This window comes from Oryzias latipes, chromosome 4 (genome assembly GCF_002234675.1).
Source record: "Oryzias latipes chromosome 4, ASM223467v1".
Lineage (NCBI taxonomy): Eukaryota > Metazoa > Chordata > Actinopteri > Beloniformes > Adrianichthyidae > Oryzias > Oryzias latipes.
Window position 1 is genome coordinate 3,597,451 of NC_019862.2, and position 26,158 is coordinate 3,623,608.

At 41.7% G+C, this 26,158-nt stretch overlaps 1 protein-coding gene across 13 annotated transcripts in view; it reads right to left on the reverse strand.

Annotated features, from left to right (window-relative positions):
* Nucleotides 1-26,158, reverse strand: part of dab1 (DAB1, reelin adaptor protein) — a 93,779-nt gene that overhangs the window by 41,169 nt on the left and 26,452 nt on the right. For 12 of the 13 annotated variants that reach the window (XM_023954000.1, XM_023953996.1, XM_023953998.1 and 9 more), the window contains exon 2: nt 11,071-11,357. In XM_023954000.1, the coding sequence (XP_023809768.1) occupies nt 11,071-11,140 (70 nt within the window). In that variant the 5' untranslated portion in view covers nt 11,141-11,357. Of the gene's footprint in view, nt 1-11,070; nt 11,358-15,859; nt 15,958-26,158 lie in introns of those variants that run through there. The other variant, XM_023953988.1, reaches the window with a different exon arrangement.

Sequence of the window (26,158 nt, forward strand, 5' to 3'; positions counted from 1 at the left end):
TTCTTTTGGATCCCCATGTACAGCTCAGCTTTTCTGTAACCATGTCCTGACCTTTGACCCTAAAAAGTCTGCTTTCTTTAGTCATATGCCTCTTTAAAGTTGACACAAAATAGCAAATAGTTGAGGAGATGGAAGCCATATGAATAGAAAACAACAACTCAACTGTAAAGTTAAGTGCTCTCTGCAAGTGTTTCCTCTAAAACCCCGCCCAGTTTTCTTTATTGTTCTTGTCTAATCTGTAAATGATATCACGGTACAGTTATTTTGGTATGTCACTGTTCAAGTACCGACCCTCTGTGATACAACGGGCTATTCATAAAACCCAACTGATCAGAAATGCAATCCATTTTTTAGCCTTTGGTGACAATCTGACACAGGGAACTATTGCTGAGATGAATTTGCACAACCACTGATTAGGGCGGCAGTGGCTCAGACTCAGTTGAGCAGGTCGTCTAATGATCAAAGGGTTGGCGGTCCAATCCCCGCTCCCCCCAGTCAACTGTCGTTGACACTTCACCCTCCTTGCCTCCAGTGTGGCTCCACTGGTGTGTGAATGTGCATGAATGTCCCGGTGACGGTCAGAGGGGCCGTAGGCGCCACGCCTCTGTCAGTCTGCCACAGGCCGCTGAGGCTACATCAGTGGTTACCTTCACCAAGTATGAATGAATAATGGACACACTGTAAGAACTTTGAGTGTCTGGAAAACTCCAGATAAATCTAATCCATTTTATTATTAACAGCCACTGATTGTGTTTTTACATCTCATTTTGAAAACTAAAGGCCTTTCTTCCATAAAATAAAGCTTAAGCTGAAATCTTTTTAATTTTAATGCTTAATAATACTATAAATAAACCAAGCTAATCCTGTTTCACAAGTGTGAGCAGCCCCGTTTGAGTGTGTTCAGATAAAGGGGTGAAAATGTCCTGTTAGGACTGTCTGAGCCACAAACCTGAGCTGCATATTCATGGAGGTGTATGAATGTGTGTGCAGTACATGCATCTCTACTAAAGGCCAAAAATATATGCCAGAGCCAGACTAAGTGCTCTGAGCCCACCTACACACTGCCAGTCTCACTGTGAAAAATCACTTGATTGTACAAAGAACAGACAGAAATCCCTTCAGGGTTTTTGTCTGTCAAGTTATTTTCTGGTCTTTTCATTTAGAAAACAATAAACACAAACGGTTTACCAGACCCGCATTTTCTGTCAATAACACATTTTTATTAGGAGACTCTTTCTCATGTAGTTTTAGAATACCTGGATGCTGTACTGTCCCAATATAAAATTTAGCTAAAGGGAAGTCAGTTCTGTAATTTTATTGGATACTGACAAAAAGTATCAGCAGAATTTATTAAAAATCTTTTTTAGACTTTTGGAAACAAAATGAGCAGGAAACATCGAAAACGAGCTTAGAGGTTTGGTCCTAAAGGAAAGACAGATGAGACAACTGTTCAAGAAAACAAAAATGGTTTTTGGACAACTGCACCTCTTTCCAAGACATTTTATATTTTTATAATGCCTCTAAATAGTGAAAGGACAAATGTAACAGCACAATTGGGTTTAGGAAAATTGGGATTTTTTCTGCCTCATCCCCAGGTTTCCCACAAGCTTCCCAAAAATTTGGGTTTGTCCCTAATGGACCAAAAGCCTGTTTCAGATTTTGTGTTTCTTGATAAATTAAAAGAGATAAAACAAGATCCTTTTTTTTCAGACACAAAATGTATTTTCTCTTCCTTATAACCCTTGTGCTATCTTAGATGACCCCACCCTTCCATTGACGTGTTCTCCCTACCATGACAAAGGTGGATAAAGGTGGAAAGATTTCATGTAATCCATGGACACCAGTGAAGATCACAAATCATTGAAGAAAAAAGGTTCAGAGCACTGTCTAGTGGGTCCAGATGACCCAACTCCCAATGTTAAAGTGCCTAGGATAGCACAAGGGTTAAAAAGCACTTAAACAAGTAACCATGACCCAAAATAAAGAAATGAATAAATACATTTTTGTTTTTCATTTACAGCCGTTTATGTGTCAAAATGTTAAATAGGTTCATGCAAAAAATTCATTGTAAGAGTGCCTGTTCCAGCTTTATTCTGATTCTTGAAAAGCGCTAAAACAAAAATACAACATTGATTTAAAATACATATGAGCCTCCAGGCTTTAGTAAAAAGCAGGGATTATTTAACAAAAAGAGAACTCAAGAACAATTCATGAGTCGATAGATATGCAGTAATATAAATACATGTAAACAACAAACAAATCACAGCTGAGGAAGCAAGTCAGGTTGACAAAAAGAAGTTGATGGGGCATTTTTACGTGACTTCATCATTCTGGAAGTCGGCAATGTTGTCAATGTCAACAAATAAACAAACTTGATGACGATTCCAGAACTAAACTTTAAAGCAATAAGGTCAATTACTGCTGTATAATTGACTTTACTGCAAGACAGAAAAACTTTGTGTCAGTTTTACAATCTACATAAACCTGTGAATAAGGGTAAAGTGACAGAGAATGTCAACAGAAAGAAGGATTGTCAGCCTCCTACTGTCTGGATGGGAAGAATTTGGAAAACATTCACATCTGATCAGATCATTCTGTTGGAATTTAGTTTAATCTAAGTGCATTGGAATCTATGTAATAGTGGATGAGTACAAGTATGAATTGAATGCAAAAAATTAAAGTTTGTACAGTAGAACTTTGAATTTTGACATCAAAAAAAATAATAATAATAATAATTGATACTTTCAATTATCCCACAATGGGGAAATTCTTCTCCGCATTTTGACCCATCCTCTGGGGGGAGTGGTTAGCTGCAGGCTAGCCGCGCTCGGGGGGCCACAGCTGGCTGGGGAGAGCGGATCGATCCGCCAACCCTTCGGTTGTTGGACGACCTGCTCTACCGCCTGAGCTAAACTGTTAACTGTAAACTGTAAAATAGATATTGTGAATCTTTTCAAGGACTCAACGCTGGTGTTGGCGTGCTTTACACCATTGCATCAACACTTTGCATTGCACTTGGTGATGTATGGCTTGGATGGAGCTGCTCTGACATGGAAACCCATTCCATGAAGCTGTCTGAGTGCTGTACTTGAGCTAATCTGAAGGTCACATCAAGTTTGGAGCTCTGTAGCAACTGACTGTGCAGAAAGTCAGTGACCTCTATGCACTATGTGCTTCAGCATCCGCTGACCCCTCTCCGTCTGTTTACGTGAACTACCATTTCATGGCTGAGTGAATTTGCCCACTGGATTTGTTGCAGAGGTGACATCCCATGACAGTTCTGCACTGGAATTCACTGAGCTCCTGAGTGCGGAAACTTTTTTTCTTTTCTTTCATCAAATATTTGTAAAAACACTCTACATTCCTGCCTGCTTGGTTTGATACACCTGTGGTCAGGCCAAGAGAATAGGACGCCTGGTTCTGATCGTTTGGATGGGAGAGTGAACACTTTTGGTAATATAGTGTAGTAGGTTGCAGTCTGCTCCAATCCTCTGTGAGCATAAAACTAAGCATCACTTAAATCCTCCTATGAGTTTATGTTCACGTACTTGTTCACAATGAAGAAAAAGTTGAGCTCCTTAACCCTTGTGCTATCCTAGGCACTTTATCATTGGGAGTTGGGTCATCTAGACCCACTAGACAGAGCTCTGAACCTTTTTTCTTCAATGATTTGTGATCTTCACTGGTGTCCATGGATTACATGAAATCTTTCCACCTTTATCCACCTTTGTCATGGTAGGGAGAACACGTCAATGTAAGGGGGGGGGGGGGGGGGTCATCTGGACCCCACAAGAACCCACAAGGGTTAAAGCTCCACAACCTCGACCTTTCATCAAAAATCTCTTAGAAGAAAGAGTCATGTTGTCCCAGTCATACTTCCTGCAGTCCCAGTTCTGAACACAAATCTACACATTTCAGTCAAAAATACATCTGAGCTATTCGTTTACTCGTGTATGTGAATGTGTGTGCTTTCTCAGCTGTGTGATTGTCCAACACCTGTTGTGCGTTCAGAGATGCTCTTCTGCAGACCTCGGTTGGAACCAGTGGTTCTTTGACTTCCTGTTGTCTTTCTATCAGCTGGAACCAGTCTGTACATTCTCCTCTGACCTCTGACATCAACAAGGCATTTCCACCCACAGAACTGCCGCTCACTGGATATTTTCTCTTTTTCTGACCATTCTCTGTAAACCCTAGAGATAGTTGTGGGTGAAAATCGCAAAAGGTCAGCAGTAATAGTCCAGCAATTCTTCATCAACTCCCATGTTGAAAATTTCAACTTTACACCAAAGCTCAACACATGTACATTCTGCTGTTCCATGTTTATGTATTTTGGTTAATTTATTAAATAGGTTTTAGACATACAAAAGCTTCTATAGGTCTTTTCCTCAGGTGACAGACGACTCATGGAATAAACTTTGATGCCGGAATTTTCTTTCAGTCCCCATTTATGATCCACGAGCTTCTATGTGAACTTTCATTCAAACTCTCTTGTGATCTGAACATTATTTGTGACACAGTAACAAGCCTCATAGCTCCACTTGTCACTTTGACTGAATGTTAATAACAAACAATGCAGATGCCAAATTTCTGATGTGACCCAGCAGGAATAAGGCAGTTGTTACTTTTCCACTAATGTATTGTTGCACAATGCTATCTTCCACTGCAGCTGAATTATTCAGAATAAACTTTAAATAAATCATTTAAACTATGATATATCTTGTGATTCAGAACTCGTTTTAAATGCAAGCCTCTTTTCTCTGAGTTTACTCACTTCTCTTTAAAATCTAATGCTACATTTATGTCAATGTGAATAATATTTGATTCAAACATTTTAACTTGCAGGTTCTTCTGGTTCTCAGACAACTTTGGTAAAAAATATCTCATCAATGGGAAACTGGTACGTACACACTGATAAGGCGTTGTGAGACAGAGGCGTGTCCTCTGGACTTCTCATTTTTAACGCCTCCAAATCCTGCAGACTGTTAGTGCTGTTCATGGGATATATGTGTGCTCCTTGCTGCATTCTGACTGCTAGAAATGAGACAATCAGCATAGTTTGTCTAGACATCCGGCCCATAGGAGCACTTGTGTATCAGCTGGATGTCTATGAGCAAGAAAACAGAAGCCTGTCAATGTCCGACAAATATGGAAGTCCTTTCTGAGCACAGTCCTTCATCCAGCAGAGCAGGCTGAAAGACTCGACCTCTACCAAGCCCATCCTATGACATTGGGATGTTTTTCCTTTGTGCAAATTATGAGCACAGAGCAAAATGTTGCTATGGAGACTGCGGTTAGTGATGCGGTTGGCAAAGCCACAGCAGCTACACTGGTAGAGAGAAGTGAGCTGAACATACCATGAGGATCACAGAGCACACAAGCTTCTGCAGCCACATGAGCAAAGCAAAACGTCCTTTCACGGGGAGACACTTTCTCTTTGGCTTTTTGAATCCTAATTCAGCTTGGTCGTATTTGACAGCATGGATGAAACTCAGGAAAAGAGGAAGACGAGTATGTCATTGGAGTTACAGGAAGAGAAGTCTTCATGGGAAGTGGACCAATCACAACTAACTTACTGTACCGTTCCTCTGAGGTTATCAATCTCTGAAAAATGTGGATACAGAGAGAGAAAAATTGAGGGGAGAGAGATGGAGATCATAAACCTTTCAGAGCTGCAAAGGCTGCATTTTTCTCTAGACATAGTTTATTGCTGTGATGGTACATCTGGAAAACTGTGTGTGCTGCTGTTGTCTTTTGTCACTGGGCTTCCAATACTGGCCTCCACTGCGACAGCAGAAGCCAATTCAACTCAATCTCTGTCTGATTGGAGGGAACAGATCAGACTACCACTTGCAGAGGGCACACACAAACTCACACACAAACTCATACACAAGGCAGTTGTTATCGCAGCAAGATTCCCCGGGGAATAATATATGTGTAAATGGTCGCGGTGATTGTGCCTGATAGACTGGATGTGTGCATAATATCCACAGGAAACACATAATGTGTTAGCTGATCACACACCAGAGACTAGCAAGCACACACAAAGCCTAACAGCTGTACAACCAGAACCCTTAACCACTCATTTTACACTGTTGGCTCCCAACTCCACTCCAAACACCTCACCCCCCCACCCACCCCACCCCCACTAAAGGGGCTCACCCTGTCTCAGAGGGGAATGACTGCTGACTCAATGCAATGACAGTTGTGAAAGTTATTAGAATGTGTGAATCAGATTATGACACAGACAGGCATCTCTCCGTGTTAAATGGTGTTGTTAAAAGAGAACTGTATGAAGAAACGGCACATTTGGTGTTTTTGGGAGGTGGATGTAAAATCCCCAAAACAGAAACACGTTAAGCAAAAACGACATGATTTAAAGAATGTAAATCAGTCATGTCTATAAGCAGATTCAAACGAGCAGTAAGACACACCTGTCCCTTTCTGACCTCACAATACAGTTGTCTTGATTTAAGTTATTGCCTTTTCACAGTTTCATTTAAAATCATTTCCACTATTTGTGACAGTGATTTTTTTAATGGATTTTTCTTGATGCTGCCAAGGCCTTCTTTTCCAACTCCGGTCATCTTCTGATCTCTTGTAAAATCGGTCCCAGTGGTCCTTTATTTGTAAATGGCATACACTTTTCTACCTTCTTCCTCCAAGGCCCAAAGTGCTTCACAGTCCCAGTCCCATTCACACGAGCATTCACACACTGATGGAGGCTCGGCTGCCAAACACTGGCGCCAACGTATAACCACCTGGAGCAATGTGGGGTTCAGTGTATTGCTCAAGGACACTATGACACATGGGCATGTAAGGTGGAAATTGAACCTGCATTCCTCCGATCCAGGGTCAATCAAGGGTTGCTTCTGTACCACGGCTGAACTGTGGTACAGAAGCAGTTAATTATGATTATTCCATTTTTAGGCAAAATCCAAAAACCTGTGCTGTTTTCTAAAACATAGTTTCTGCAGAGCAGCAGGAGTTCATGAGAAACTCCCCATTGAGTAGTGGGAAGGACTTTTTGTGCAGAATTAAGCCTTCACTGATATCCCATCATCCCTTTGTTTACCTGGTCTCCCGATGGCGTACAGCCCCTAAGAACCCCAAGCTAACATTTGTCGAGCAACAAAAATGGTGACATCAGGTTTTTTTGCCCCAATCTGATTCCAAATCCTATGATTTGGAATATCTGATAACCCCGAGTCCAAGACTCCAAGACAACCAAGCTCTGAGATTTTTCATTTTAGAAAGTAAACTTCAAATATTCAAGTGAAGACCTTTTGCCCATGGATTCAATAGGTAAGAAATGCCATAAGTAATGACAAGAGAGAGGTGAATATGAGAACTCCAAACACTTAATCACACACATCCTGACTTGAAGCTCCTTACAGTGGGGCCAGTGCTAAACTGCAGCAACTATAAAGCCAGCCACACAAAAGCCAGTTATGAGCAGATCAGTCAGGACATGGCTGTTGACAGCTACACCTGGACTGTAGGCCAACCAACAATCAGCAGCAATAGCTGCATTTACATCGACTACGAAATTGCTCAAATTGGATTTGCATAAATAAATTTGCCTAATGGAAACAAAACCATTTTGAAAAAAACTTGCATTTATTGAAAAAATGTTTTTGTGCTTGGAAGAGGGGGTTTTCATTTTGAAACTGACAGATCTCTCAAAACTGCAATGGAAACACTTTAAATTAAATGAGTCACGTGACCATCAAACGGACGGCAATGCGCTTCTTGGTAGGAACTGGCTTCCTTGGTTGCTGCACAGGCTGTCACACAGATCATCAAAAGCTGAGCGTGTCATGCAGAATTGTTGGAAAACCACCATTTCCCAAAATGGCTTCATCCTTAGCTCCTCCCACGTGTAAGGACCTCGCCGCTCCATGGCCTGATGAAGACGCAGATGACTTCTTTGATAGATGATGATAAGCACTAGTGGCAGAAATGTGAATGTATCTGCTGTAAACCAAAGCATTCTTCACATCCATCGCCGTGTTTTTGAATGACTTAGTTTGTGTTTATTCACATAAGTATGAATGGAAACACAGCTATTGATAAAGGATTTCCAAGACCAGACCAGAGGGTCTTGGGCTGTAGTGGAAACAACAGACTGCATACTATAATGCACACTTCATGATTCTAAATACAATTCATGAAGCTCCTCCAGCCACTAGTTCAACTGCACTTTGGTGCATTGATACCAAAGTTTCTTTAGAAGCTCTGAAGCTGAACCAGCTGAGCACTGACAGAAGCTCCAAGACCTAACCACCAGAAGTTCTCTGTGCAGCCTGTCTGTTAGTGTGTTAGCAAACCAGAGCAAGTGCATCTACAGGAGCTTTGAAGCATGGGAGCGGGAGCAGAGCGCGCATTCATCTACACATTTTTCGGTTTGCTTTGTGTCATTACACCCATTAAAGTGTTTCTGACAGGATCCTGAGCAGCTAAAAGGCTGCAGAGCCATGTCAGACCAAATTTCTAACAAGGCGAAAAATTGAATCCAGAGATTAGGAAAACAACCAAAAAAAGTCTCCATGGCCGATCATTCTTCATTATTAAACTGGGTGCTGACATGTAAAATGTTATAAGTGGAAGAGAAACTCTGTAGGCTCTTCATAAATCTCAAATCAGCTTTCAGTTCTAATTTGACACATGAAAGAGTCTAACTGGCAGCTCGTCGGCTCCATGCTATATTTTAACGGAGAGCGTAAAATATCTTTTTTTAAACTAACGATTTCATTAACTAACAAACATTCGCTGTGAACATTTTGTTGGAGTTTGCTACTCTTTTCTTGTGAAGGACTCAGGGAGGGAAATGAACAGCTCTGGGTTAAAAGCAGAGGAGATGGAAAGATAAAAGATTTGTTTTATGGGATAAGTTAAGACTGTTCTGCATCAGACATCAAGTCTGACCTGCAATACAAACAAATGTTACAAGAAGCTGAAGTTAGATGAGAACATGTAAGTGCTACAGCTAAGGGGGTTCTCTCAAGCTAGTGCTTAAGTAATTCAATTTTGTCTGCTAGAAAAAAAACAACACAGAGAAAAAGGGAATTCTGATAGTAAATGAAAGGTAATTGCATGTATAGAGAAGACACATGTGAGCAGAAATCAGAACCCGTGGAAAAAGCAATCTGTAACTCCAGGATTAATGTCTGACACGTAGCAGTCTGGCTGCTCCATCACATTCTTCTTGGCAGGACTTGGAACAAAGAGCTGAGATTAAATAGCTCTCATTCACATTGACTCATTAGTCTTTCTCACTGGCTCTCTTCCTTCATGATCAGCCTGTGCTGTGCGTCTTACTTATCCAGGACAAGGTCATGGAAGATTCTGAGCGGTGGGGAAAAGGAGGATGGAGAGCATGAGAGGAGAAGCATCCTGCAGGGAGTTCCGCAACAGAGAAGTAACTATTCATACCGACAGCTACTTACACCATATCCTTTTTTTAAATTCAGCTACTCCTGAGACATGGAGGAGAGGGTTGACTAGACAGACACGGTGCACAAAAACAGATCGGATGTTTAACAGATGAAGCTAATATACAAATTTTCCCTGGTTCCCAGCACACATTCACTGGTTGTGTGTGGTTTTTGATTGCCTTTGGCTTTCATCACCCAACTCACTGGGATTATGAGTGTGTGTGTGTGTGTGGGTGTGTGTGTGTGTGTGTGTGTGTGTGTACGTGTGTGTGTTTGTGTGGAGTTGCAAGACTGAGGGAAGAATGACCCAAATCACAGGAAAGAAGACATCATGCATGAGTGAAACTCGACGAACAAAATGGGTTCTGCTTGTACAAAAGGAAATACATTAATGTGCTGTTAAAACATGCTTGTACATGTGTGTGTGTGTGTGTGTGCCTGTGTGTGTGTCAGAAAATGAACTCTTAAGTCTTAACGCTTAAGTTTGACCATTCATCTTCTGTCTCACACCCTCTTGTGGGCTTCAACCTCACTATAGTGTGCGTGACTGTCTGTTTGTGTATCCATATGTGTGTGTGCATCTGGATACGTGCATGTGCATCCTCCAAACATAGAGAGCAGTCTAAATTATGAACATGATCTCCACTGCAGCAGAACAATGGTGTTTCTATGTGGGACATTAGAGGGATTCCGGTTTCCCTCACTCTCCAGAGCTCTTTCTTGTTTGCAGTGTCGGCAATAACCGTGTGTAACGAGGTGTATGTGCAGCTGAATGAGTTTCATTCTGCTTCCATCCATTAGATGTCATCCCTGATGGTGTCCAGAGTTTGTACAACATCAATCAGATGCTTATTCAGGGAATGTTGCGCATCGCTCTCAGGCCCTGGCAGGTGGCACCGAGCAGCAGGGTGATGGCTGTCAGCCAGGTGCATAACCCCAACACCTGCCAGCTACCTGCCTCTGATGGTTTTCACACCTGGATCTGCTTGGTCTTTCCCAAGTTAAACAGTCTTAGCACCTGTCTGATAGCTGCTTCTGCAGCTGTACAATAGCAGACCTGCTTTATGGTGTCTAACCCAAAACCGTGAGACTTAAAACAGGTCAACCCAACAAGATACAAGATACGATAGCAGGGCTGCTCATCCCTGGTCCTGGAGATCTACCCCCCTGACTGTTTTCCAGATCTCCAAGTCCTGTTAGCTGTTGATTAGCTCAATCAGATGTCTCCACATTCTGATTAAATGAACACACCTGATCCAGGTAATCATTAGCTAGCTGGAGCTGGACAACAGGCGGGGTGGTAGATCTCCAGGACCAGGAATGAGCAGCCCTGCGATACAAGATACGAGACTTAAAAGCAAAGGGAAAGAATTGTTTCTGTTCTACGGGAACTAGAGGAGACATTTCTACAAGCTAAACTGTGTTGGATCTTCATTACAGGATATAGGAACGTTGATGGTGTCAGGCCATTCTCTAACAACGTCTGAACCCTTTAGGTAAAGTCATTTTAAAAGATAAACTTATCTTAAAGGAAGTGTTCAACACTATTTCTGTCCTAATTCAATAATAATAAAGCAGATTCCATTTGTGTTGTTCACAGTAACTTTTTAGTCTCAGACTTTCCGGCTGTGCCTACCTTTCCTCTTGGAGTCCCGTCGGATGCTGCTGGGCCTGACCGCTGGCTGTAGCTCTGTCTCTGTTGACATCCTCAGACTCCAAGTGGGCTAGACTCCGCTCCGCTTGGCTCGGCTGGGATCTGCCGGGCTTCCAAGAGGCCAGTTCGCTTCGTCTTTGCAGGCTGCAGGCGCGTGGGCACCGTGTGTGTGCGTCGAGGCGCCGGGTGTGTGTGCGTGGGCACACAGGCTCATGGGAGAGTGACGGGCTTTAGCCCCGAGACAACATCCCACACACACCAGCAGAGATCTGCAGGAGACACACAGGGAGACACAGGTTTGCTTTAGTTTGGCCGTGCTTACTTTTCAGAGGAGGTACCTTGGAAGGGTTCTAAGCAGGCAGGAGAATGACAATGAGCTTGTTTCTGATCCGCCTTAAGTGGATGTTGCCCATGGTAACCAGCTGGAGAGAGACCCACACTACACTCCCTTTCAATAATGTGGCTTAGCAGAAACGGTCACTAAAGAGCGACCCACGTCTCCAGTCAGCCCCACTGACCAGTGTGTGAATGTGTGTGTGAATGGGACTGTGACTGTAAAGCGCTTTGGCCTTGTAGGTAGAAAAGCGCCATATAAGTATACGCCATTTACCATTAACCAATCGGACAGCAGCTCTCAAAAAGGAGTATAAAAACACAAAAAAAACAGAACCCAAAAATTTTGATGTACATAAGCTTCCACTTTCTTTAGAAACCAGTAAAGTATTCTTCATTGCATATATTGCAGCTGATAGGACAGTTCTGCAGTGTAAATTTACAACTTTAATGCGCAGTAAAGTTGGTGAAAACTCACAACTTATCCGAGCTGCATCCAGTCCTCAGTGAGCACAGAAGCACAATTCGCTAAGTCTGATCTAGTGCGTGAAGGATCACTGTGATTCTTTGCTGGTGCTGAAGTGATGACTGAATAGAAGTAGCATAACCCAGTAGCTAAAACACTTCGCTTCAATGATCCTATGTAAACCTTTCAGTGAATAAAGACAGTGGGGATGAGACGTCGCTAAGGTGACACGCTACGTATTAACCCTTGTGTTATCTTAGATGACCCCACCCTTCCATTGACGTGTTCTCCCTACCATGACAAAGGTGGATAAAGGTGGAAAAATTTCATGTAATCCATGGACACCAGTGAAGATCACAAATCATTGAAGAAAAAAGGTTCAGAGCACTGTCTAGTGGGTCTAGATGACCCAACTCCCAATGTTAAAGTGCCTAGGATAGCACAAGGGTTACATCTGAATACCCTCTGATCTAATCTGACTTGACCTCTCCTTGTGCCAAACCAAAGACCGGTGTTTCTTGGGGAAAAGGGAATTCTTTGGCATTATCTGCCCCCACCCCCCCCCCCTTCCATGGTGCATCAGCTTGAATAGGAGGCCCCTGTAAGCCTCGGGCGAGAACAGATGAATTGAGAGGTTTTTAATTTGCTGCAGACAGAACAGAACAGAACAGAGTCCATTTAATGGTGCCAGCAGAGGCCATGTCGGCAAAATGCTGACAATATTCTTTATCTGGTCCAAACACACTGGAAAAGTGTGAGTCACTCCAATTACAGGCATTATCAGCTGCACTGTTCCACCAAATGGATGGAGAGAGAGGGAGCATGAAGAAAGAGGGGTTACAGGGAAAAGAAATGAACAGAGTGCAAAGAAAGTGAGGGGTGAGAGAACATAGCGTGGGGGAGTAAGATAATGAGCAAAAGGGTAAAAGGGAGAAAGGAAAAAAAAACAGGAGAAGTAAAAGAAGAATTGACAGGATGGAGTTGAGCGGCTTTAGCTGCAACAATGAGAAGGTCCGTGTCTGCCACTCTCTGCTCCTGCTCTGTACTCCGAATCGGCTTCTCTGCTGCAGGAAAAGCTTTCATGCTGAATCTCGAGCCGTTTATTAAAAAGGAAATATGGCGGAGCTAAACTACCGAAGACTCACGTGTATGTAAAATAGAGAGAGCAAACGAAATTCCCTCAACACTTCCAGCTAAAATGAGAAAAACGACACAGACGGAGTTCCAGAATTTCATACCTTTAATAATTCACTTTCATTCAAAATTCCAATTGCATAAAGACACAAAGAAAAACAAAATGAAGAAAGAGAAGTGAAGAAAAACAGACTGCTAAATCACGAGTACAAGCATTACAGTCCATTGTTTGAATTTTCTAGAGTTGTATCTTTGATTCACAGAGAAAAAGGGGCTGTAAAGGGTAAAAATGGCTTCCCATGGGTAAAAATATAAGGGTGGAAAATTATTTAAAAAGACTTGGTTCACTTTTTTAAAGCATGACCTGTTTTCATGATCCTGTCACTTGGCTCAACTTTGTCTGTTGAATAACTGTATCGTATCTTGTGGGTTAACCTATTTCTGGGATGAGATTCTGAGTGTGTCTGCATGCCTGTTTGTGGTAAATGGTGTATACTTATTTATTCCATGGTCCGGGAGAATACTTGATTCTGATTGGCTGCTGGGTGTGCATTAAAAAGTGATAACACACAGTAATAACTGTACGCCTAAAAAAGAAGTTCCGGTCAGCTAGCTTAAATGTTCTGTATCACTGTGCCAGCTTCTTTAAAACAAACTTTAGCTTTATCATCTTGACAAAAACAAGAGGAAAGAGGTGAACTTTCTCTCTGAACTGATGCTTTATTTAACCCATCGGGATGATCAGCATATATATATCGCTCTACATCGCAGAATCTGGTGCGGCGCCTCCTCACGTTACCATGACAAGGCGCCACACCAGTAACAAATAGTACGCTTTTTGTGAAAAAAGCGATCCAAATCCGAAAAAAACAAGAATTAAGGACTAAAAACTGGTTATTATTTATTTATTTTGTAAGTGACCATGGTATAAGCGGGTTAATGGCCTTCAAAGTATGCATTATCCCTTTTTAACGCACTTCCTGTCGGACGGTTCAGGCTTACACGAAAGTGACAAAAAGTGACAATGCAAACTTCGCCGGCCATTAACCCTCACATAGCGTTCTTCTACCTTCTTAGAAGGCCCAAAGCGCTTTATAGTCTCAGTCCCGTTCACCCATTCACACACTCATTCACACACTCATTCACACACTCCACTGCCAAACTCTGTCACCAACCTATAACCATCAGGAGGAGGTTCAGTGTCTTGCCCAAAGACACTTCGATATATATGAGGGCAAGGCGGGAAATGAACCTGCAATCTTTTGATCAGATGTCGACCGCTGCACCACTCTTTTCTGTCAAACCCCCCATTGATTTTTGCTGCAGTGAGACGTTGTGTAGCGGATCTTTCCATGATTCCCCTCAAGTGTGTGTGTTTTCTTATCTCCAGCCCTACGGTGAAAACGTAGCTAACAACTGTAAACAGGATCTTAGAATTCTGGGTATCCGTTTGAGCCTTTCTGCTTTTCTCTCCTCAACTCCACATCCACTTGCATTTTTTCAAATTGTGCTCTAACATTTATCTGAGCAGGCAAGTAAAGGGTAAACAGAGCTATAAAGTCCATGTTTGGGGGCTGTTTTTGTCATTAAATGTTTGATTAATCTGACAAGCTGTGATTTCTCCTCCCCTTCCCTGAGGTCTCCTGTGAGAGTTACAGCTGATTTCTATTCTCATTAGGCTCCTCTATAAGGTGTGGCTTCTCTGTTTTCTGTGTCAGAGCGTCTTTGACCCTTTTCTAGGTTTTGGTCTGTTTAGTCATGGCATTAAAACCTCTGCTGAATTGAGGAGCGGTGTTGTTCCCCGTCCTTCCACACATGCGGCTGTTTCTCTGGAGACAACATCGAAAGCCTTCCTCTCTGGAGGAGGGAACAGGCTAATTTGTCAGAAAAGGCGTCTATGCTGAGCCTCTGCAGAACAAATCACTATATATGCATGAGTAAAATGAAGGAAAGAGTCCCAGCAAAAAAAAAAACATGGTGAGCACAGTAGTGGTGGTTTGACCTGAAATGGGCTCGTGAGCTAAAAGCAGCAGCCTAGCAGGATGTGAACACAGCTTAGAGTCTGGATTTAGACCGCTGCACTACTTGAGGAGAGAGGAACGAGCCATAAATTGGACGTTCTCAACTAGTGTGCTGCCAGCAAGTACAAGTGGGTGATGTGACAATTTGCATGTGTGTGTGTGCACCTTTGATACAGTATGCTATATGTGTGAGTCTATAAGGAAAGAGCTGCCAACAGAAGCTTAGTGCCCACAAATCATCTGCAGCTACGGAAAAGCCTGTCAGACAAAAGAAGGATTTAAAGGCAGAGAATAAGAAGAGATGGGACTGGCTCTCTGTCTGGATTGCAGTTCTCCAAACCATCAACACTTCTTGGCAAATTGCAGACTGTCCATCATGCAGGCTCCAAGTTTGATTAGAGCCTCCAATTATTCAGCTCTCCTGCCATCTCAATGATGAAACATAGGAGACTAAACAATGTTCTCTCGCTCTTTCCCAGCATGTAAGCCACACCCTGCCTCTATCACCTTTGTGTCCTGGCGTCTTATCAGCAGCATTTTCTTTCCTTGAGTCATACTCGTAGATGAATAACCCTGATGCCTTGTCCAAAAGGTTAAAACACATTACTTTCTGACATGGATCAGATGTTTAAACGTTTTTTTGTTTAACTGCACAACAGACGGACTCACGGATGATCAAACCTCAATTTAAAAACTCTGAAGGGTTAAATGTACCTTTAAATGTCAACTGATCCAGCACAAGTTGAAAAATGTCAATAGTTGTCTGTTCCTCCCAGAAAAGGAACAGAAAGCAATTAAACAAAAATCTAAAACCTACCACAATGTAAGCTCTGGTAGATAAATGTATCCACTGACCTCCAGCAGTCAAAAGACAAAGCAGAGTGAAGAGAGAAACAGGACAGGGGAAGGGAGAGTAAAAGATCAACTAAGATTAGAGGACGTGACGTGATTGTTGGTGAAAGAGATAACAGACACCGTCTTCCTCTTTAGTAAGTGTGTAAAACTGGAAGGAGGGAGATTTTACAACCAGCCGCTAGAAGAAGTTGGAGGTCAGAGTCAAACAAAAATCTCTGCTGCTTACTGCTGTTCCGAAATTGAGGTGACCAATAGTATATTCATTACAGTCATTTGGCTTTTATTCGTTTTTTCACTGTCCCAACGTAAGTTTCAGGAGTTTTGCTTTCTTTCTATGCTTTTAACAAATTAATGTATGAAAATCATTGTTGAAAAAAAGCAGAGAAAAAAATTACAAAAGAGATGGGGCGGCCGTGGTGCAGCGGTAGGGCAGTCGACCCATGATCGTAATATTGCAGGTTCGATTCCCACCCATGAGTCAATGCATCCTTGGGGAAGACACTGAACCCCACCTTGCCTCTGGTGGTAGGTGGGCGCCTGTGTTCCACTTTGTCCTGTCATGGGCCAAGTTTACGCTTCTTTTATTTTGTTTTGACAAAGTAAATTCTAGGTTGTTTCAAAAAGAGCAAAGGACGACTTCAGTAATTTGCAGAAAATAAATCTTCCTAAAACATTTCTTGAAGTCATGAAGACTTTTAATGTCTCTGTTAAAGCTAAAGCTGATATCAGTCAAATTTAAGGAAACTCAGCTGAATGTTTGGTTTCTTAATGGCAGCCTGGCAAACCACAACAGAGGACGGTTGCATCAGACAATAAATCCAATTTTTCCATCTTGAGATAACTGCATTCCTATAATTTGTTACTTGAGGCTCGTATAGGGATATAACTGGGGTCAGATCAATTTAAATAATCAAAATTTATCTTGCTCTGCAACCAAGTCAATCTCTATTCATTTCAATGTAAAGTAGACCAAATTTACAATGGATACAAAGATGCTCACACAAAGGCTGCAACACCTACGGGATCAGATCAAACATCTGTGACAACTGCAGTGGAGGTGAATTTTTATGACCAGTATGAACGTCATCTTCTATTTTTACATATAAGATCAAAATTGTCACTCAAATGACAGTGGGTGGGTTTTTATTGCAGTAGATGATCGTGGAATCCTCAGCTCACAGCAGCATTAGTACATGGTCAGTAAGGGGCCAATACTCGCACCTTACTAATGACTAGACCAGTGTTTTTCAACCTTTTTTGAACCACGGCACACTTTAACCTTGACAAAAATCCCGCGGCACACCAGCATCCCAAAAAAAAAAAAAAAAGCAGAAACTCATAGTCTGTTTTGATCTACAGCCCCCCCCGGCAATCTGACGTGCATTTTTGTGATAATTGTGGCAGAAAAAGCAGGAAGTTGCAGATGTTTTTCTAAAAGATGTAATAAAAGTTAAGTTACATACAAACTGTATGTTCGTTGTGTTTTCAAGACGCTGTCCCTTTAAGCCAATGCATCATGGGAGATGTAGTGTGAAAACTGCGAGAAAACGGCAGAAAGACTCGCGTCTCTGAGCTTCATGGTTTTGTTCACTTGTTCCACGGTCTGATACCGGATTCTGTGGAAATTTACACCGCTAAAGACGAGCTTTAGCTGGTGTTTTTGTCGGAACTGACTGAGTTATGAGCTAAATTGGAACAAGGAAGTGGAGACTTTAACCACTTCTGATTGGTCAGACTGATGACATGTGATTAAGCCTTCAAGAATGATTGGTGGAGTCGTGGAGACAGTAAAAGCTGCGGGACTTTTCCTTACACAGTTATAGCTGCAGCTATTTCGCGTTACCGTCATTCTTATCAAAATGTCTTTAATAGAATCAAATAAACACAACGAAAAAAGTATTTTATGATCGTTTATATTCCTAACTACTCAGTGTTTTATCAGGACCTGTTTGGATGAACAAAGAGCTGATTTCCTGGAGATGGGAAATGTTTTTAGATCAGTTAATGAGGGCAATTTTCCACGGCACACTTGACCATCTCCCACGGCACACTAGTGTGCCGCGGCACACTGGTTGAAAAACACTGGACTAGACAGTGGTGTTAGGGGGCACGACAGCATCACTCGTACGTCATACATGCATGCAACTTACATTAACCTCACATATCCTTTGCAAAGTATTTATGTAATGTATCGTATGCTATATTTTCAACAAGCCTCAGTTGAACTGCATGTGACGTCCGCACTCCTCTTAAGATGCACCTTGAACCAGCTGTTCCTCTCCACGACCATCCACAAACCAGTAAACCCAAAGCAGTTTCAACCCCTTCAATTCAATACAGCTTTATGTTATCCGATAGGTTCAAATGAAAACCACCAACAATTGACTAAACGGTATATTATACAACATTTCTACATTTTCTACTGAAATGAAAGCCATAAAAACTATTTTAACTTCAAGTTCCAGTATAATTTAATTACTATAATAACTAATTTGCATAGTTGGAGCCTTCCCAGCTTCTGTCCAATGAAGGCCAGGACATGTTAAAAGCATTTATGTCTGAAAAGAAAATAACCTCAAATTTGTGAACTATTTCAAGCTGTCCATGTTTATCATTAAATATGAGAGAATAGTCTTCAAGATATGTTCTATAAAATTAGCTTCATCGTGTAATCCATCCAGTAATCTATAGAAAATTCTCCATGTAATCCATACCATGGTTTTTCAGAATCTCTGATTATTTTATTTTATTTTAATTATTTTTTTATCTTTCCTTATTTTTTGCTTCTTTCGTGTAGCTAAATCACTCTAAAGTAGACACAAAAATCAAACACTTAGTATACATAGTTAAGTAAGTAAGGCCACCAGTTTGAACGTAAGGAGGACCATGGAAAGAGGCGCTACACAACGTCTCTGGGCAGTGCACAAGCTCACTGCCAGACTGAAGCAGAAATCTGTGAAAACACACGCACACATGCAGACACAACCACAACCTCATCCCAGAAGTAGGTTAACCCACAAGTTGACAGACACGTGTGCACAGCAAAATGTATCATGCACACACATCCTCCTCACCTAACCTATTTACAGACCGTGGATATCAAAGCTTCAGTGTATCATTGGGGAGTTCCCCTCTTTCCCATGTTTTATGAAGAAAGAGATGAAAACAAATCTCGCTTTCCATTTCCTTGTCTTGTGTATGTGTGCGCACAAGTGTTTTTCCTGCCATGGTAATGTGCAAACATGTAAATTGGACCTATTCAAGAATGCATGTATTTCTGTCTTTTTCATTCAGAGAGGAAACCCAGTGCTGGCTGAGAGATTATGTTTATGCTTTTTTCTTTTCTTTTTAAATAAACTCCACTCTGATTTCACCTCAATGTCTCTCAGTCAGTCTTGTCTCCAACTGTTTCCTTTAATCCCACAACATGTACCTCCTTCATTAACAAGGGCCTATATCCTGCATTTTAAAACCTGTCAGAGTAAACTATATCCGTATATATGATCATATATTACCTTTGGAACACTAAAAAATATAATTTTTTTAAATACTAACTATTTTTGCAGCAAATTTTCCTACCCTAGAGTTAGAGGACTGTATCTCTGAGGCAGCGCCTTTATCTGCCGCCCATTTCATGACATTAACCTAGAGCCGTCCGCAGTATATCTGTGTTTTTCTCACGAAAACAAACAACATGAGAACTTTTGTAAATATTGATGTGCATATAGTGCATAACAAAGAAAAGTCTTTAGTCGATCACCGCTAGGTCTGTGGAGAAAGTGTGTGTGTGTTAGCGGGGGGGGGGGGGGGGGCAGCCCAGACTCTTTCTGGGATTAGTTGTTCTTCCCTTTGTGATGTCACAATGTGAGGACACGCTCGTTTTCGTGGATTGGAAGGGGCTGGTGCTCATTGAGCAGGGTGTAAGGGAATAATCAAAAAATACCACTTTGGGTTTGTTTTTTGTGAGAAAGTAACTATAAGACACTTAAAAGCTAAAAAAAAAGAGTTGACTTTGCATTATACGTTTTACAAGTGACTGATACACAGGTATTCTTAGCTCCTCTGTGTTGTTCTCTTTGTCTCTGACATCTCGGATGGCTTCTACAGAGCCATTTTGCTGTAGCATTTTGTCCTTCATTCCAACACTGATTGAATGGAGGAACCCACCCCCCCAAGCCCCACCCCCCGGGGAATTATTCAGTGATTTGTGGTTGCTTCCACTGAAGTGAAATGGCAACGTAAGCAAAATGCTGATGGATTTTCATGTCTAACAGTACAAACTAGAAGACCTGCCAAAGCCTGTGACACTGTTTCTTCAATCCCCCTGGAAACCAATAAAAACCCGTTGTAGTTATTTTCATGGGGGCTTCCAGTTGAACAATTTTACGCTCCAGCACTAGATGAATGATAAATACAATGTGTATTTGTGAGGCAAATACGCATATAGGATATATGTCAGTTGAGTCCAAGCAAAAAATACATTTCTGATGCATTTTTGTGTTTGGGCTTTTACAGATTATGTCAGCCGATCCCCCCTGGACTTCCGCTATAGGTATATTCTAACATATTTTAAGGTAGCCTAGTACATTAGTTCAGAATACCAATTTCTGCTTCAGACCGATGATGGCAGGCGCCATCGCTTTGTCTGTAGCCTGGTCCCTCTTAACCCTTGTGCTATCTTAGATGACTCCACCCTTACAGTGACGTGTTCTCCCTACCATGACAAAGGTGGATAAAGGTAGAAAGATTTCATGTAATCCATGGACACCAGTGAAGATCACAAATCATTGAAGAAAAAAGGTTCAGAGCACTGTCTAGTGGGTCTAGATGACCCAACTCCCAATGTTAAAGTGCCTAGGATAGCAGAAGGGTTACAGAACCTGCTGTTTTTGTAACATTCTACGGTGGATTGGAGACATCATTCCAATGACTGCAATTAGCAAAGTCCTTGTGCCATTTCCTTTTCTCATGATATATTGCTTTTGGCTCCTTGGTAAACGTGCATTGTGGGTAAATGTTACCTGTCTTTTGCACCTTCAATGTGTGTTTGAAGATGTTGTTTTGCTAAGTCCAAGCTAACTTTTATGATTGTAGAAGCAGTTGTGTGGGCAGCCAACCTTACTGATTGCCTTAGAATAAAAAAAAGAAAGAGGGTGTTGTCATGTTATCCCCCCAGTATCCCCCCTGCTTCATCAGTGTTATGGTTTGCCTCTTGTGCTTTGGTTTCTGGGTTTTTCTTTTTTCTTTTCTTCTGTCTCTTAGCTGGGACTTCTTCTGCCCCCCCCCCCCCCCCCCCCCCCCCCCCCCCCCCCCCCCAGGTTCTCCTGGAGAGGGTTGCAGCTGCTTTGAGTTATCCCCTTTGTTGTCATTATTTAAATCGCTGTCCTTTGGTGTTTCTAATGTATTTGAACCACGTGTCTTGGATTTGTTATTAAATCTACTGGAAAATTGGTCAGAGTCATCCTGTTCCTGGGTTTGTCTTAGCTAGCCGTCCCAAGACAGTAGGTGAAGAAAAAACAACCCAAGCTAGAAAAGCACTAAACAGAACAAGGTGATGATGTGGAACGGGGGTCCACACTGTCAAAAATGCAGTAGCTGCTTCAAGCAGGTCATCAAACAAAAACACGTGACCACATTCCAAGTGCAAAACTTTTTGTGTGTGTTTAGAGCTCGACGATTCTGCAAGGTCTTGAAATAAACCCTTTTAGCACCCAATGGTCTATCGGGCTGCCGGTCTGTCCGAAATGAGAGTAGAAAGGCTATTGACATTCACTTCCCTGTGGAGCACTGAGTCAATACAAACCTCTTAAAAGCCTGAAAACACTGCGTGTGTCTGAGCACAAATGTTGGCGTGTCTGTGAGGAAGAAGAAACAAGTAAAGGAAGGAGAACGAAAATTCCAAAAGCAAATGTTTTGCCTAAACGGTCATCTAAATTGCATCACTTGTTTAGCCTCAGCTGTAAATGAACACTGGTGTGAACGTGTGTGCAGGTGTATGAGGACATGTGTGTAGACATCCATGCTTGTGGCTGTGTTAGTGATGGATGTAATCATGGTGTGCTCAGGCAGAGTCCCACCCCGTCAGGGTCCAGCCTCCAGGCGCCATCCATCATAGTAAGGGTGTTAATGATACCAATACATACAGCAGAGCGAAGGGCCGGAAAAACAGGTAGAGGTGTGTGAGAAGTGAAAAGGAGGAAGGGGGAAAAGAAAAAGATGCAGTAAATGCAGATGAGGCAGCCCTAGTAGAAACAAGAAACACCAAAGGTTTTAGTCATATTTAAAAGTTTTTTGGACTTCATCAGGAGCTTCTGAGTTCAGAAGAGAAAGGATGGGAGGAGGGAGAGAGGGCTGGAAAATAAAAAGAAGAGGCAGACAGCATGAAGGGGGAAGGAAATGTACTGTCACAGGCTGAGGAGAAGAATGCTGTGTGCGTGACTGGAATAGCCAATCAGTTTCTTCCTTTTGTCTCTGTATCCATCAAACCACAAACAGATGCAGTGCTCACAACAATACCCACACCTCAAGAGCACACAGAGAATCCGATGCTGAGTTAGGCTGCCCCGTGTCAACCCCGCAGTGACTTTGAAGAGTAATACTGCAGTGTATGGATGCTACTTGTCCAAAACAACCCCCACAGTAGTAAACAACACAAGCTATTTCTTCTGTACTTCGAATGAATTTTTTGTCTGTGAAAAAAGGATCTACACAGAAAAAGTGCAAATCATTTACTTTTTGATCATTTTGTACTTCATCAGTTCTTAAAGTCCCAGTCCAATCATCGTCTGATCGGTTTTCAAAGTGTTCCCAGTGGCCTTTATTTAATATTAATAATAATAATAATAAGAATGGATTGGATTTATCTGCGCTTTTCAAGTCACTCAAAGCGCTTGCAGTGTGTCCATTATTCATTCACTCCTCATTCATTCTTGGTGATGGTAACTACGGTTGTAGCCACAGCTGCCCTGGGGCAGACTGACAGAGGCGTGGCTGCCATTTCGCGCCTACGGCCCCTCTGACCATCACCGGGATCATTCATACACATCCACACACCAGTGGAGCCACACTGGTGGCAAGGAGGGTGAAGTGTCTTGCCCAAGGACACAACGACAATTGTCTGGGAGGAGTGGGGATCGAGCCGCCGACCCTTCGATTATTGGACGACCCGCTCAACCGCCTGAGCCACTGCCGCCCCGCATTTATCATTTTGTCGTTTGTAGCCAAAATTTTAAAAAAAAGGGTCATTTTTTAGAACATATATAGTTTCTGCAGAGCAGCAGGAGTTCATTCGAAAATTCACCTCTGAGTTGAGGGCAGAACTATTGGCGCAGAGTGAGCCTTTCCTCCTTTCCCATCATCCATTTGTATACACTCTCTTCAGCTAGCTTACAGCCCATCACACCCACAAGCTAACATTAGTGGTACAACAAAATATCGAGCAATTTGAGAGCTATCCAGAAGTACAGTTCTGATCCAGATTCCAGCTCAGACGAGGAAAACAAAGACGTTCATGTATCTGTTTGTCTGCAAGTAAATACATCAGAATGGAGCAGAGCAGGGAGACTTTGGCCCACCCATTGTACCACGTTCATCACAGCTACAAGTTTTATCATCTGCTTCTGATTCACAACGATTTGAATAAAGAAATACTCTGAAATTCAATTTTAAGCTTAATTGTCTTTATATACGTCCTCCATCATATTAAAGACTCCAAAAACACAATTTTCATTTTTAAATGAAACTACAGACATATTTTTGGCTTAATTCTGCAATGTGGTAAAATGTAAAGAAACATGTAATATGCCCTCAAATCTTGCAACAGCAGTTACTGAACAAAATGAGACCATGTTTTAGTGTGGGAGTAATGCTTTTAAATGAAAACCCATTCAGAGCCAAAGGATTTATCTGGTTTCCTGAAATACAAATACTGTACATGCCGATAACATTGAGTATTTTTCTGAAACTGTGTGGGTGTTAGGCGCACAGAAGCCTGTTTATGATTTCACACACAGAAATGTGTGAATTTAGAGTCTGAGATACACAAATACTCACAGTCTCAGTACATTGGTAAAACGTGAATGAAAGACATGGTGTGGCACTGTATCTTGCCCCATGTTGATCTGACTGAAGCCATAATACGCACTAAGAACACTGTCAAAATGAAACATGCATATTGACAAAGTTTTCCATCCATAAATGTTCTTCCACTCATCCAGGACTGGGTCAAGGGGGCTGTACAGTCCAAGCAATGCCCCAGCCTTCCCTCGCCACTTCCTCCACCTCTTCTGGAGGAACCCTGAGGCATTCCCAGCATTCACAGCTGCATAGACAGCCAAATGCAGCATCACAGACGGGGACCGCTCCACCACAGCTAAGAGGTGATGCAGGTTTCCATCCAGAGCCGCAGTGGCTGAACAGAAGCCGACCCAGAGGGAGAGGTTCCAACTGAGGAAGCACTGGAAAAATTAAAAAATTAAAAAATGATAAAGAGAATGAAAAATAAAAGAGAATGAAAAATAAAAGAGAATGAAAAAGTAAAAATATTGATAAAAGCAATAAACAATAAAACATTGAAATAAGGTAAATTAAAAATAAAATAACACATTAAAATCTAGTGTAAGTTCATAAAACGAGACAAAATTGATAAATAAAAATAAATAAATAAATGCAATAAATAAATAAATAAATAAATAGTGGTAGTAAAAATTAGCTGAAAGCCAGGTTAAAAAGATAGGTCTTTAGCCTTTTCTTAAAAGCATTAATGCTCTCTGCGGCTCTCAGGTTCTCTGGCAGACTGTTCCATAAACGGGGGCCATAGTGCTGAAACGCAGCCTGTCCGTAGGTTTTGGTTTTTACAGTCGGAATGGTTAACAGACCAGTGCCAGAGGATCTCAGGGTTCGAGAGGGTTCATATCTTACTAAAAGATTGGATAAATAAGAAGGCACAAGACTGTTAAAACATTTAAAAACTGTTAAAAGTAGCTTGAAATCAATCCTGAAGCGTATGGGGAGCCAATGCAGGGATTATAAAATTGGGGTGATGTGAGCCCGCCTCCTGGTCTTTGTGAAAAATCGTGCAGCAGACTTTTGGAAAAGCTGAAGGTTCCTAACGTTGCTTTTTGGAAGACCAGCGAGCAGGGTGTTACAGTAATCAATTTTACTCATGATAAAAGCATGCATTAGCATCTCCATATTAGCCAGAGAGAAGAGTGGGCGGACCCCTTGCCAGATTTCTAAGGTGATAAAACCAGTTTTAACCACCTGTTTTACATGTGGGATAAAAGTCAGCTTAGAGTCAAAAATAAGGCCCAGGTTTCCCACTGTTTCTGAATGACTTAATGAAAGTTCTTTTAACTTCAGAAACTGTTTCTCTCTATTGGCTTCAGGACCGATTACTAAAATGTCGGTTATTTCCTGGTTGAGCTGCAGAAAATTATTTGCCATCCATAATTTCTCATCTAAAATACAATTAAAGAGTGCTTCTATTGGTCTTGTGTCATCAGGAGACATAGCTATGCACAGCTGGGTATCATCAGCATAGCTATGAAAGCAGATGTTGTGGTTTCTAATGACATTACCCAGAGGAAGCATGTAAATGTTAAAAAGCAAGGGGCCAAGGATGGAACCTTGAGGCACACCACAATTAATTTCATGGACCTCAGAATAGTTTGTGTCCATGTTTACCATAATGTTCCTCTCCATGAGAACAGTCCCTGAAAGGCCAAGACTTTTGAGTCTGTTTACAATGATCAGGTGATCAACAGTATCAAAAGCTGCATTAGATCTAAAGAACTAGTACTGAGATCTGACCTGAATCCAAGGCACACCTGACATCATTAATGATTTTTAACAAGGCTGTCTCAGTACTGTGGTTTAACTGGTTTAACTCAAAAATGTTGTTTTGTAAGAGAAACTCATTCAGCTGAATAAAAACGTTTTTCTAAAACCTTGCTTAAAAATGGAAAGTTGGACACAGGTCTGTAGTTATTAAAAACTACAGACCTGTCATTTACGAAGCACATGGAGACAACTTTTGTTGTGAATTTGGGCTATACAAATAAAATTGAATTGAATTGAATAGAATTGAGTAACGGTTTCACCACTGCTGTTTTAAAGGCAGCAGGAAAAATACCCGTCTGTAGAGAGGAGTTCATGATATTTAAAATCTCACTCTCAAAAGACCCGTAAAATGATGTGTCTGGTTGATGACTCAAAAATTAAATGTGGGCTTCTGTGTGGAGGTGTTCCAGGCATTTAAAAT